Source organism: Vulpes lagopus, chromosome 1 (assembly GCF_018345385.1).
Source record: "Vulpes lagopus strain Blue_001 chromosome 1, ASM1834538v1, whole genome shotgun sequence".
Classification (NCBI taxonomy): domain Eukaryota; kingdom Metazoa; phylum Chordata; class Mammalia; order Carnivora; family Canidae; genus Vulpes; species Vulpes lagopus.
Window position 1 is genome coordinate 181810945 of NC_054824.1, and position 15622 is coordinate 181826566.

Genomic DNA, 15622 nt, shown 5'->3' on the forward strand with positions numbered 1-15622 from the left:
TAATGGGTGTATCAGTTAACTATTGCTTCATAACACATCATGCTAAAACTCTGTGGCTTAAAATAATTTATTATGGCTCTTGAGTCTATGGGTCTTCTGGGTGGTTTATATGGTCTTCACTCTTCTCATGTGTTTATGGGCCGCTGCAGGCAATGGGGCTCTGTTGATTTAGGCTGGATGATGAGGATTGCCTGATTCTAGGGTGGCCTCATCCGGACATTTCAAAATTGGCAGGTTTTCATCCTCTGACCAACTCTATCCTACTAGTTCTGCTCATCTAGAAAGTAATAGTGCTGAATTATTGGTGGCAGTTCTTGAACTTGTGTGTGTTTGTGTGCCAAAATAGAGAAAAAATAAGAAACCTTTTTTCCCTTCTACATTTCTGTAAACTGCATGGCTTTGTTTTTGGATACAATAGAAATGAGTGGGAAGTTAATGGAGTCATTTTTCACTTTGTACTTTCTGATTGTGCCAAGGATCAAAACAAGGACAGCAGAGGATTAAACACATCCACATTATTCCATTTCTCTGTGAAGACCTGTATGAACAGGAAAGTTATTTTAGGATAAGTACACATGCAAAAAAATCAACATTTTTTTGTGACTGAGAGAGCTGTCATAGATAAGCGAGTTGCCTCTGAAATATGTAAAAACTTCTACATATGTAAAGTAAAACCTGGCAGCTCAGCCATCTGTGAGTGTGAGAGCTCTTGAAAAATGACTCATTCAGTTGGGCAAAGATATGAAACCGTATCTGAATGCAAAACTATGTGAGTTACAGAGAATCTAGAATGCTGAAGATCAGCACATCTTTTTGCCAACATAATGTGTTGAGTTTTTCCATTGTTTTTGATTCTTGGGCTGGTCTAGTAATCAAATTAACATAGGACAGATTAATGGAAGGAAAACAAATTTAATTACACACATAGAGGAGACCCTTAAGAATAGAAGACCCAGGGGCAGTGGGACATTTGAAGCTTAAATTCCATCTTTTTTTTTTTTTTTAAGTAGGCTCCACACCCAGTTTGGAGCCCAATGCCAGGCTTGAACTGTTCATGACCTTGAGATCAAGACCTGAGCTGAGATCAAGAGTCGGTCGGACGTGTAACCAACTGAGGCACCCAGGTGCTCTTTAAATGCCATTGTGAACTAAGGAATGAGATAAGGACCTGGGTCTTCAAAAGGAAGGACAGCGACTCACAGGATAATAAAAAAGAGCAGATGTTTAGTAATTTGATGTTTGTCCTGCCACACAGGTCATTCAGATACAGAAGTTATCTCTTGGTAATAGCTCCCTTTCTGGGCTTGGTCCCCTATCGAGATTCTTTCAGGTGACTTGAGGGATTGGTAAAAGTTTTTCTTGAGTGTGCTGGGTCTTGATTGCCCTCAGCTTAAAATAGTCCACAGGCCAGAGTGGCACACTTTGGGCAGATGTTCTGAAATGCTCCAAGTGTTCAGAATAGATGTGGGGTCATGAAAAAAATTAACAAATACTACAGAAGTCCATGAGAAAAATACAAGTCATGAATACTGTTTTTTACAAATGGTCTGATTTAGTATGTAGAATTGAATATTGAAGGCCCAATACAGATCATTTAGCTGAATGCCATTTTGTGTATTAAAACATTAAAAAAGAACCTGAGACTCAAGAGAGATTGAAGCAAGTTGCCAACGGGAAATAGAGAATATGGGACACAGCCGGGACCAGACATACAGGATAGTGACCCCCCCCCTCCCCAGTCTTCATCGCTGTCTTCTGGCCGTGGTAGCCTCTTTACTGGTGAGAGAAATCCTATACCGATTTTAGTGTTTTTATATTGCATTTATACCTAAACTATCATCCTGTCTCCTGTGTAGGCTCAGGAATGTATTATTAACTTATGTGTTCCAAATGTATATTCAAGCTTTTCCTATCCAGAAAATTGATGTCTTGACGATTTTCATGAGACAAAATATTTAAGACATTTTTCATGAGATATTTAAGGCAAATCACAAGGCAGTGTTTTTCAGAATTATCTTTTCACGTGATAATTTCTAAAATGTGCAGTTTTGCTCATTGTTTTATGTATCTTACCTCTGTAGGGGTAGTCAAATTCTCCAAATCTGTGTTGAAATGGATATCCTTCATGGTTGCCCTTTATTTTATTTTATTTTATTATTTTATTTATTTCATTATTTATTTTTTTTCACCCTGTGTACCAGAAAACATTTATTTTCCCCTGATATTGTCACAAACTTAGTTTAATGAGTTATTTCTTAGTTAAATCCAAATGACCAAATGCCTTTTAGTGTAGATCAGTTGGCAGCAAATTCTTCTAGCTTTCCTTTATCTGAGGCTCTCTTGATTTCCTCCTTAGTCTTCTTTTTCAATTTTTTATTTAAATTCTATTTAGTTAACATATAGTGTGATACTGGTTTTAAGAGTAGCTTTTAGTGATTCATCATTTCCATATAATACCCAGTGTTCAGCACAAGTGCTCTCCTTAATACCCATCACCCACTTAGCAATGCCCCACCTGCCTCCCTTCTTCAACCCTCACTTTGTTCTCTATAGTAAAGAGTCTCTTAAGGTTTGCATCCCTGTCTCTTTTTATTCCCTTACCCAATGTTCATCTGTTTTGTTTCTTAAATTCCACATGTAAGTGAAATCATTGTCTAACTCTGACTGACTTATTTCACTTGGCATAATACACTCTAGCTCCATCCATGTCATTGCAAATGGCAAGATTTCATTCCTTTTGATGGCTGAGTGATATTCTCTCTCTATATATATGTATACACACACACACACACACACACACACACACACCACCTCTTCTTATCTATTCATCAGTTGGTAAACATTTAGGTTTGTTCCATAATTTGGCTATTGTTGATAATGCTGCTATAAACATCAGGGTGCATATACCTCTTCAAATCAGTGTTTTTATCCGCATTTTAAGGAGGAAACTTTACTTGATGCCTTACCTCCATTTCCCCCCCCAAAATAAAGGACATTGTTCTTAAGAAAAGTTGATACCTTTTAGTCATTTATTGGGGAATCAGTTCTGTTTCTGGCAAATAGGGAAATCCATCACATGAAATAATAATTAATAATAATAATAATAATAAATTAATTAATTAATAAAAACCTAACCTGTTCAGTTTTCCTTGCTCAAAAGGCTGGGAAAAACCAATGAAATAAAATTTTTCTTCTATTTATCTAATGTCAATATGGAATTGAATATTTCTCAGATTCAAAACTATACAGTAAAGTTTTAATTTTGTCTAGAGAGGGAAACCTAACTCCAATTTAGAGTAATCTAAAACAATGATCAGTTAGAATAATTTCAGTTTATATTTGGAATTGAATATATGAATAGTTTAGTAACAATTAAAATTTACCAATTAAATTTTATTTAGACTGGAGATAAAATTTATCTGCATATGTTATTGGAAGATCAGAGTATTCAGGATTCTTAATGATGTAAATATGTAAATATGTAAAACTTTTCAGGGAGGTAACATGGTAAGTAATGAAGGGTGGGGACATTGGAGTCATTGGACTGATGGGAAGTCCCCTGTCACTGTTACTCAAGCAATCCAAGCAAGTTCCTTAATTTCTATTTCCCATTTTGTAAAACTGGGGTGCTAACACTACCCACCACAATGGGATCGAGATAATTTGACATCGTATCTAAAATGCCTGGTATTTAATGAGAATTTAGCTATTACTGTTTAGATGGCTAGGCTAACAGCGTACTAGCTGCATCAGTTTGGGGAGCTGATATAATCAAGTACCACACAGACTGGATAGCTTATAAATAACAGAAAAAAATTATTTTTCTTTGTTCTAGAGCCTGGAAGTCTGAGATCAGGGTGTGAGAATGGTCAGGTTCTGGTGAGAACCCTCTTCCAGGTTGCAGACTGCCAACTTCTCCTATCCTCACATGATAGAGAGTGAGTGAACTAGCTCTCTGTCCTCTTCTTATAGAGGCACTAATTTCAGACATGAGGGCTCTGCTCTCATGACTTAACCACCTACCAAAATGCCCACTTCCAAATACCGTGACCCTGGGGATTAGGTTTCAACATATAAATTTTGGGGAGACACAAATGTTCTATTCATAACACATACCATCTGGGAGTTTTTTAATTTTTTTCTGTTTGTTTGTTTTCAAGCCTAAACATTTATGCCAGCAGCTCATTTAATTATCATTTACTTTTTTCTTTTAAAAAATAATAAGTTGAAAGAGAAGAATATATGATTAATTGAAGGTAGGCAGAAAGGATGGTTACATAACCAACCTATTAATCTTTCTCTATCATCTATATCTATCTATCATCTATCTAATATTTATCACTTATCTGTTACATTTTTACTATTCTTCTTTGTACTGGTGGTAGCATCTTGCTGGTTTCCTATTGATTAGTGATTTAAATAAAATCTTTGACCTCTGTTCATCTTATACCTGTATGAGATATAAATCTTCTTTTAAAAATGATCTTTTAACAACTACACAAAGAAAACATTTTGTAAATTGCTAAAAAGAAGCATTTTTTTTTAAACCTCATACTCACTAAAAAGTGGCTAGGTTCATGTTTTTCTGCCAAGTGTCAGAAAAATATGTTACTCTGCATGCTTGATTTACTCCAAGTTAAATGACAAGTCATGCCTGTTACCAAGAAAGATATAACAACTTTTTGTTTGTTTGCTTTTAAATTCAGTGCTCATGTGTGAATTATGTCACACTGAAATCTGTAGATGTAAATGGAAATTTAAGATTTACATTTCAAATTTCTTAATATAAACATGGAACCACAAGCAGCCAGGTGGCATGCATATACCCTTTATTGAAGAGTAGGGCGCATGTTTAGTTGGTGGCTCTGTAGTTTACATGGATCTCCGGGTTCACATCACAAACAATGTTCAAAAGCTGTTTCAACACACTTTCCATGTATTTGTTGTAGCTTCCATTCAGTTCTTTTATCTTCCCTAGTGTTTGCTCTTCTATTTCTTCTGAGACATTACTTTGAGAGCCCATTATCTAACAAAATAAAACACACAGAATTCACCACACTACACATCGTACTAAAGTATAATTGCTTTACTAAACTTGTTTTGGCTTATTTATTAATGCTTTTTCTTTGGGGTACACATTGTGTATTATTTTTCCAGAACTTTCTTAGAGAATGGAGATAGTCACAAATATCCTAAGTGGGATGGATAAACGTTCCCAAAAACGAAAGGTAACCATGGTCAGTTACTTGTGCTTTGAGGCTGGTCTCCACACAGCACAAATGGAAGGCACATTCACATTCATTATACCCTACTTGGAAGTGTTTTCATGTATTACATTTGTCATTATTTGAAATAGTTGCAATTTGGTTCCTGTATGTTCCCCATTGCTTATTTTTCTGAATTAAAAGTCTGGAAAATGAAGTTGAAAGACACCATTAAACCCATTTTGCTGGTTTTTAAAGAGCAAATAACTGGTTTTCCAATTTTCAAAATATATTATCTAAACTGAGTATTGTCTTTCAGGAAAATACAGTTATAGCATGTCCAGGAAGACACTTCGACATGCATGGGTATCTCTTTTGGGGTAATAGGTAAAATTTAGTAATTTTTAATATAAATTGATTTTCTTTCAACTTAAGATATACTTGTCCATTTGGTGACATTATATTTTTAGATGCAGTTTAATATATCTTTCTGGTTGCTCTTTCATCGGCAGGGATTCCCAGTATTTCCCATTATCTCCAAGAGATTTGTCCAAAATACAATTTCGAAAGGGAATTACCAATTTAAAGGGATTATGCAGTGAAGGCTTTTGGTAAAGCTATCCTTTGCTAAAGCAAATAATCAGCTCCTAATTTATCTCCTCTGTAAACTCAGCCTTTCTTAAACATGGTATTGTTAAGGGGACACAGCTGGTTTTTGTTTGTTTTTCTCTTCTGTGAGTGTTTACACACAAGGAAGGTATGCATTTAGTTCAATCCCTGAGACTCCTCTAACATTGACTTCTATTTCAGGGTTGTTAGACTATTCTAAATTCTAGAATTCACATTATCTTTCTGGGTCCTAAACTTGAAATCAAATGCGATTGAGGCCATCAGTTTCAAGTTCTCTTCTGTTTATGCTCCATGCAATAAGGGCTTCCCAGTTCAAAGAAAATCACTTAAGGAAATAGAGCTTCTAAGACATCAAATAACTTTTATAAAATAACATTTTGATAAGTGAGAATACAAGGAGCAGAGACATATGGACTGAATTTCCCTCGCTAGGAAGAAGTTTAAAAATGGAAGAGAACTACTTACCAAAATAATCTTACCAAAATCTATTTTTTTTTCTTCTGAATTCACTATCTTAAATGAGATTCTACCAAACTCAAAAAAAAAAAAAAGAAGTCTTAAACCCAATGTCTTTAGTGTTGAAAAATTTAGAAGACAAACTATTATAAAGTTATTTATAGCAGTGTTAAAAATAGCCATTATTAGGCTAGATTGCTGCAACTATCCTGTAGGACCTTGGAAAAGTTCATTTCAACCTTAGGTTCTTTATCTCAGCATTGTCCACTAGAAACATGATATGACCTACAAAGCAAGCCCTAGAAGTAAGTGTTTAAAAGATTTTATTTATTTATTTGAGAGAAAGAGAGGGAGAGAGAAAGAGAGCATGCCCTACTGATCAAGGAGCCTGCCTCATGATCCTGAGAACATGACCTAAGTCGAAATCAAAGACTCAGTCACCTGAGCCACCCAGGTGCCCCAACAGGTCATATAACTAATTTTAAATTTTTACACAGCCACGTTAGAAAGGCAAAAGGAAGTTGGTAAATTAATTTAAATAATATATTTTATTTAACCTGATATATTCTTACTATTATTATTTTGATGTACAATAAACATAAAAATTATTGCATTATTGTTTTTCATTCCAAATTTTTGTAATCTGGTGTGACTTTACACTTACAGAACATCTTCATGGGGAGTAGCTACATTTCTTTTTTTTAAAATTTAATTTAACTTAAATTCAATTAACTCACATATATTATTAGTTTCAGAGGGTAGAGGTCAGTGATTCAGCAGTTGTATATGACACCCAATTCTCATCACATCATGTGCCCTCCTTGATGACCATCACCCAGTCATCCCACCCCCATGGACTAGCTACATTTTGAAAGTTCTTCAGCAATATGTGAAATGGCCACCATTTTTGACAGTGTAGCTCTAATGCTAATGGTAGCTACTGCTATTAGCGGTATTCTTCATGTACTTTTCTAAGACAACATGATGATTTTCTGAAAGGATTATAGTCAAGATGGTACATTTCGAGGAACTTAGCACTGAGCAACTAATCAGTAAATGTCAGTGATTATTGTTTTGAGTTTTCACTGCTTGTGTTGCTTTTGCTTTTTAATTTTTAATCCATTTTACACTTTCAGAAATACTGGAATACCCTTAAAAAGTAGCCCAAAGTTCATGTCTCATCCTGATTAATTAAATATAATATTATTTTTGAGTTCATTTGATGCACAGTAATTTGATTTTCTACAGTGTTTCCTAGACATTACAATACCAGGACCAACCATATACTGTTTTATTTTTTTCACTTTATTTTTAAATTTTAGCTCCAGTATAGTTCACATACAGTGTTATATTAATTTCAGGTGTACTCTACAATGATTCTCCAATTCTGTATATTACTCAGTTCTCATTAAGATAATTGTACTCTTAACACCCTTCACTATTTCACTCATCCATCCACCCACCCATCCTCTGGTACTGTATACTATTTTATTTTATTATTTTATTTTTTTCCATATACTATTTTATTTTATTTTTTAAAGATTTTATTTATTTATTCATGAGAGACACACAGAGAGAGGCAGAGACACAGGCAGAGGCTCCCTGCATGGAGCCTGACATGGGACTTGATCCTGGGTCTCCAGGATCACATCCTGGGCTGAAGGCAGTGCTAAGCCGCTGAGCCACCCGGGCTGCCCTCCATATACTATTTTAAATAGAGTTCTTCAGGAAGAATTCCATACCTTGATATATGTAGATAGCGTTGATTTAAGCCATACAGGAAAGTAAAGGAATGAACATAACCTGCACAAAGGATCAATCGCCTTGTCCACTGATGTTTTCTAAGTGTTTCAAATGCTGCCTGAAGCATCATAGATGCTCAATGCTTATTTGTTGAACTGAATAGACTGATCAAAACTCTAGGCATCATCATAGAGAACTTATTACCTACGTTCTGTTGCTCTTGTTGGCAGAAGCCTGCTATCTGAATGTTTGGGACACGAAGTAAATTAGCAGTTGATAATTGTGTGACACGGGGTGGTGCATTTTGTCAAAGGGACTCCTCCCTGTTGTCAAAACTGCAATGTTGAGATTGATGCATATAGATTTAAAGCTAAATGACTTATGAGGTTGGTAAAATCTTTCAACATTCAATATGTTACTTTACAAATTGTTCAAATGTTCCTGTTCAAGAGAAAACAGAGAGAGGCACTTGGGTGGCTCAATCGGTTAAGCTTCTGACTCTTGGTTTGGCTCAGGTCATGATCTCATGGGTCTTACATTGGGCTTCCCATTCAGTGGGGAGTTTGGTTAGAGATTCTCTCCCTCTGCCCCTCTCCCCACTCTCTCTCTCTTTCTCTCATAATTCTCTTTCTCTCTCTAAAATAAAATAAATACCCCTCCCCCTTTTTTTTAAAGAAAGAGAAAACAGAGATTCAGGTTCAAGTCCAATTATCATAAGCAGAACACAGTTTTGCATTCTCAGTCTATGGTTGCTTCGAGGAAACAAAATGTTTTCATGATATAAATTCAGGAAGAAAGATTAAAGATCCAAAAATCTTCAGTATGCCCCAGGCAACCATTTTCATGTCTTCTGTTTAGACTCATGGTCCATCTAACTTCTACTTACATTAACGATAGATTTTGTGTTTCCACTGTTATCCAGATTTCCTTGTAGCAGTGTAATATCTTCTTTAGTAGAAGAAATTATATGTGGTAGCAATGATAAGCAAGTGATAAGTAAATCCTTGAAACAATATTTGTTGTTATACAACCCACTTTGGGATACCTGCTTCTGTTGATATGTCAGGGGAATTGAAAGAACACATACATTAACAAGTGCTAAGACACAACTAAAAAAAGTAGCATCGAGGTGTCTCACCCACAGCAGGCAGAAAACTGGCTTCTTGGGTCTCCTCCCAGACCTCCTACTTGCCCTGGGTTAATGATGATGGGATTTAACAGCAACAGCAATATGTCTGACATATGGAGGTCATGCCAAGGAAAGAGTATCTTGTACTAATGGTTTTACAATATGCTTGAAGTAGCGGAGGCCTAAACATGTTGACCTTTCTATGTGAGCTTTTGATCAACTAGCTGGAAAATTGGCTTAGAGCTCCAATTATGGGAGCAATGAAGAGTTTTAATTATTTTCCAAAGCAGAGAACAAATATCCTGAACCAGATTTACATCTTATGAGATCCTTCTGGAGAAATGATATTTCAAGAGATTTGCCCCAGCTACTTTCTAAAATTACGATCGGTTTTGTTATTACTTAAAAATAGAAATGGGTACATCGGAAATATTTGGCATAGAAAAATAAATGCTGGTTGGTATTAAGGATGACTGTTTCCTCAGGTCCCAATATGTCATGGGTCATGACAGGACTCAATACGAAAGATAAAGGCACAGAAGAAATGTTAGTTACCCTATACTCTCAATGAATATTTGTTGTGTACTTGCTATGGAGCAGACACAGCTGGGGAAAGTAACAGAACAAAACATAGAACCTGCCATTTCGGTGCTTATAGTTCAGAAGGAAAGATAGGCAATAAGTAAAAAATGTAAATATTTAATATATCTAGTAGTGATACATGGTAGGATTATAATGGGGGAATCCTTTCTTAATGGAAGACACAGCTTTAAGTAAGGTGTTCAGAAAGGAGAGTTAACAAAGGAACAGAGATGAAAAGATGACTATGTCTAAAAGAAGATGATTCCAGGGAGCAAATATAACATGTGCAAAGGTGCAGTTGGCAGTGGTGTGCTCAGTCTGTTTGAGGAAGAAGGAAGATAGAGATGGCTGGAGTAGAGCAAGTAGAGACAAAAGTAGTAGAAAATGTTACAAATGACCAAAGTAGATCTTGTTGCACATTGCTGAAAAGTGTTCTTGTATTTCCTTATGATTTCCTTTTCAATTGGCTGACTTCTTTCAATAAATCTTTCATATGAATATAAAGAAATGCCTTTTCCCTACATTAGCATTTAAAAAATATCTGTGGTTCATAGTAAAAAGTAAGTGCATGACATTTCCAGAAGTGACAAGGGCCGATCATGGAGGGCTGAATGCACATGTATAGACTTAGGAGTTTATGATTCCTTCGTAAAAACACTGATAAGAAGAATTTATTTTAGCTGAGTGGTCCACTTTGTTCTAGGAAGGACTTTTTATGTTAAGAAAGAGCCCACAGGAAAAGTTTTTCCTGCCGTGGGGTTCAATTTACCTCCACCAGCCCTGGATCCACTCCCACTGAAATAAAAGTTGTAAATAAGGGGATTTCCAATGTGCTCGTGGTTCACCTTACAGTGTCAGGCTTTATTTATGTTTCTACTGAGGGGGGAAAAAAAAAACCATATCAAATGACCTTTAGTTTGTAACACATGGAATTTAATAATTTTTTTTTAGTCCATGTTGCAACACAGACGGGAGGATGTTGGTTCTGAAAATTTCATGCATTTATTATTATTTTTAACTGTAAACTGTAGATATTTTTAAAATGCTACTGGGGGAAAATCCTTTTAAAATATGTTCTTTTTTAATAAAAAGATTTTTATGGATTTATTCATGAGAGACACAGAGAGAGAGGCAGAGACATAGGCAGAGGGAGAAGCAGGCTCCATGCAGGGAGCCCGATGTGGGGCTCCATCCCAGGACCCCGGGATCACGCCCTGAGCTGAAGGCAGACACTCAACCACTGAGCCATTTAGGTGTCCCTAAAAATATTTTCATGAATGATTTGTTGAAAGAAGCCAGACAATTGAAAAGAAAATAAAAAAAAATACCAGAAGACTTTTCAGCACCATGCAACAGTACTACTTTGGTCGTGTGTAAATCTTGAATTCACCAGAGAAGATCTGTCCTGAAAAACTCATTCTAGAACAGTGCGCAGCACTTTTTATTGATTGTAGTAGTATAAACACTATAAACAACAACAAAAAAATATGTTTTCTGAAGTGTTTTCCTTAATAAAATGTGTTAGCCAATCATCTGTGGTGGGAATAATACTTAAGTAGGCCCTTCCATTTGGATATTTGAAAATATGATTTTTAATGTGTGTTGTATATTAGATATTAACTGTTGATGGACACTTTCTACGCAAATCCCAAGGCCTTGAAAATGGAAATGTAAAATCAGTAATTCTGTAATGTGTTAGATTTAGTTTGATGTTGAGGCTTCGTTGAATTGCACCTGCTCAATCCAGTATATTTTTTCCCCCTTGATATTTTAATCTATGCTGCATAAAAAAAGCTGTGCTCACTTTCTTACTTACCTTGGATTGTTTCAGTCTAAACTCCTTATCTCTCTGCATTCTGTACTGGTCGATTTCTGCCATGGCTTCTTCTTTAGCTTGCTTCAGTCGCTTCTCTTTTCCTGAACATTAACAGTGGCATAGAAGGAATGTATTTTTTAAAAAATAGACATTGAATTTCAAACTTGATTTGTAAAAAAAAAAAAAAAGGTGATGTACATTACTGATAAATTTTTCTAAAATGGCCAACTTCATTAAAAAACAATATTGAAAAATAGCTTAGTTTGTCAATTGGGTTTTCTAGAACGTGGAACTGACAACTTTCTTTCGCGCTTGCATGTTTAAGTAAAATATCTGCGCATTTACTCACAGCAGTCACAGCCAGATAACAGATTTTAGCTGTCACTTATTCGAAAAGACATTATTTGGTCAGATTTTCTGTCCTGATTTGCTGCCAGGAATCCTTCAGTCCACACCAACTGGATCCTATTTAACACTGGCAGATCTCCAAAAGCACTGCAAACATGCAACTCAGACTCTATCAAACCGACTTACAATTTTTTAAAGCGTTTTATTGGGATTTTTTTTCTTAGCATTTTGTTGACTCTAGAATGTCTGATTAAGCCCCACAGCACATCAAAGTAGGCATTTTTTTGTAGTAGCTTTCTCTGAGGGGGACTTGAAAGTGGCTGTAAAACCAATTGTTTTTAATGGTTGGGAGATTTAGTTAAATAGCTCTCTTTTCTTTTATTAATAGCAAAGGTGTAAGCCTTAAGCCAGCAGACAGAAATGGAGATGAAAGTTTCAGACAAATACAATGCTGCGGGGATCATTAAGCACATGACGTTTTTTCTGACAACCAGAGTAAATTTGGGGGCTTATAGACTGATATTAATTGCTGCTATGCCCCCACCACCCACCACCTTCAGGGGGTTAGGTACTAATGCTTTGTGATCATTAAAACTTTAAAGAAACTCTAAACCGTATTAAAAAAAAATTTATCTGATTCTATTGTCCTTCAGTTTCTGTTAAATGCCTTTATTCTTTTGCTTGTTTAACATTCTCTGATAATGTCTCAAGCTATTGTTTATAACTTTGGTCAACTGTTATGTTGTGTAGACTTTGAACTAAATAAATGTGTTTTCATTGAGTAGCATAAAAGAAAACCTTAACATAAACTTCTGTTCTCCACATACATGTTTTAATATGCCTTTATTTTTATAGATCTTTGTAGTATTTGAATGTAAATGGTTTCTAAATTTCTTTTCCTGCTAGGCATGAGTTGCTTTTCTAGTCGCTGTATCTATCTATCTATCTATCTATCTATCTATCTATCTATCTATCATCTAGTAAAGATAAATTCACTGAGTTATAAATTGGCATGTGTCTTTCTTAATACCTATTGTCCTTGAACAGAACCAAGTAAATCTCATTCAGAACAGATATTTAGCTTTGTATTTACTCCCCATAAAATCCAAGATCTGCTGAAAATTAGTGCTCTTGTGGTGCTTGAGGCTTAATGGAACATTAACAGCAATGCTTACTTTTTTCCTACTTAATTAATGCTCATTAGCATTTTATATATACAGATTCCTTCATGCTCTATATTTCTAACTATTTTGTGTCAACCAAACACATTCTATTCACACAAATACATCATATGATAGGAGGGGAAACTATTCCTTGATCCCCAGCTCTCCCTCTTACCACTGCTTGTCATTAACATTAGGACAAAAATATACTTAAGATGTATTGACATTTTCCTAGTAATAATGGGTTGTAAGATACATAATCACCTTATAAATTAGTTTAACAACTCTCCATGTTAATTACATAATATGTAAAAATAATGGTTTCAAAATCACAACTCTACTACATTAAAAATAATAACAATAATAACAGGAAAACCTCTGTGTGCCCCATCCCTGAGCAGAGTCCATGCTCCACTCAAAAGGCTGTATATCGGCTCCATCCCACAGTGACAGGCTCAGAGTATGTCTGTGATTCCCCCGTCATGGCACCAGTCACCTGCTGGTTCTCATTCAATTAAATAGGAGAGCCACAGGGAAATCGCTGCTGGCACAGCCATTTTCTGGACAGACTCAGCAGCTGCCACTGTGTGAGAGCCTGCATATGCTACACCTGATTTAATCCAGTGGAAGAAACTGGAGCCTAAAGCCTGCTGTTTCACTGGAGGTGAAGCAAAATGCATGCATCAAATCAGCTCATATTAACCTCTAGCTTGCTTCTCTGTCTCTGTATGAAGATTTCTAAATTTTAATATTATACCTCTTTCCTCTTAAGCATTAAAAATATGGCTGCTGTGACCCCAAAAGCACTTAGGCTTATATTCTTATGTCTCAATACTTTCTGTATCAAACATGGGGGGGGGACCATATGGAACAGTCCAGATATTAAATATGACAATCAAATATTTGGTCCCAAAGTTCCTACAAGGTCCTCGATGCTTATCAGACCAAATGTTCTAATGTTTGGTTTAGAAAATGCGGTTATCTTATGCATAGTGATTTTAAATACTACTAAAGCAGGTGCTCCAGAGCAGTGCAGGAAAGGACGGTTTTGATTTGTCCATCCAGCATTCATTCAATGTTTACTGAACATCTACTGTATTCGGCATGGGGCTACCAACAGAGGATAGAGAAATGCATATGATATGGTCCTTTCCTCCAGTTGGCATAAATACAGTGTAATTTGGAAATGTGTACACGATACTCTGGCTTTCCAAAAGGAAAATATAAAATACATAAAATTGTGAAGAATACATGTAATCAAGTATGAAAGCAATGGAACACATATTTTGGTCCTACTTTTTCCATGGCAGTTAAAAATCACAAATTTATGGAAATTTGCATTACTTAAATTCTAGACAACCTGTGCTTGCCGTTCATCTCAATAGTCATGTTATGGCTTATGTTTTTATGGTAAATCAAAAATATAAACTGGAATCAGATATGTAGAGTGAGGGTCAGAGGAGGCTGTCAAGGGAGGTCAGGGAAGACTTCTCAAGAAGGAAGGAAGGATAGAGATGAATGGACTTTTTAGGCAGGACAGCAATGAGGACAAATAGTCCACTTTGGAGATTAAAGCAAGGAAGGGAGACCCTTTCTAAGACAATTTTGGACACTCTTTGCAAACACCTGCACCTTAATAACACCATTCATTTTTACACATGCGTCTTGTCATACAAGTATGTCTTATGCTCAACATGCCCTTATTGAGATATTTTGCAGGAAACTTTGTGGGAAGGAAAGAGAAGGAAAGTTGTTTGATTTCCAGGTGATTTGTGGGGTAAAAATGAAAAAATTTTGGGTTAAAACTAAACTTTCTGTGAAAATAGGAAGAAGGTGTTGATGCTCAAGTATGGACTCTTCTTGGCTTTTTGGTTAGGAGAGGCCAAGTGAATTGAATGTCCCAAATGCAAAAGAGCCCTTGAGACACAGAGAACCCTTTTCTGTTGACTGGATTATTCAATTGGTTCTGGAATCTTTTTGTGACGAGAAAGATGAGTTTCATCTCTCATTTTAAAAGAGAATCAAAATTATACATGAGGCACAACTACAGTGAGACATTAGAAGCCTTATAACTCTGAGCCTGAGTTTTCTCGTTTATAAAACAGATTTAATAATCTGTTGCAATGAATCATTACACGTATTAGGAAAAAAATGTAAATAAAACGCTTGACAAGGAACATCTATTTGATTCTTTTTAATCATTATTAGGAAAATAAGCCCAGTTTCCAGGGACCTTTGTTAGGGACAAAGACAATGAATACACCGTGAGTTGGAGGAACGGAGCTCAGACTGTCACTAGAAAAGCCTCTTTAGGCTTCCCTGAGGACGTCTAAATAGAGGTATTGAGAGCATCTGGACAGACAAGTTTGGATCCAGAAGCAAGTTCTGAAATCAAGACAGAGATCTGCATGTCAGTCCTCTGGGTTTGTGAATGTGCTCGTCATATCAGTGGGATTTGTACTGAAACCAAAAGAGAGTGTACCGAAGGAAGAGGAAAAAAGAGCTAGGGTCTCAATCTGGGGAGATGCCAACATTCGAGAGATGAAAAAAG

General features: G+C 35.9%; 1 protein-coding gene across 2 annotated transcripts in view; it reads right to left on the reverse strand.

Annotated features, from left to right (window-relative positions):
* Window positions 1-4812: 4812 nt before the first annotated feature.
* The window catches only part of ATP6V1G3 (ATPase H+ transporting V1 subunit G3), a 32918-nt gene continuing 22108 nt past the window's right edge, over window positions 4813-15622 (reverse strand). Inside the window, exons 5-7 of one of the 2 annotated variants that reach the window (XM_041772843.1) lie at window positions 11561-11661; window positions 6300-6368; window positions 4813-5026 (exon numbers count right to left, since the gene is read on the reverse strand). In XM_041772843.1, the coding sequence (XP_041628777.1) occupies window positions 4853-5026; window positions 6300-6368; window positions 11561-11661 (344 nt within the window). In that variant the 3' untranslated portion in view covers window positions 4813-4852. The remainder of the gene's footprint in view (window positions 5027-6299; window positions 6369-11560; window positions 11662-15622) is intronic. The other variant, XM_041772925.1, reaches the window with a different exon arrangement.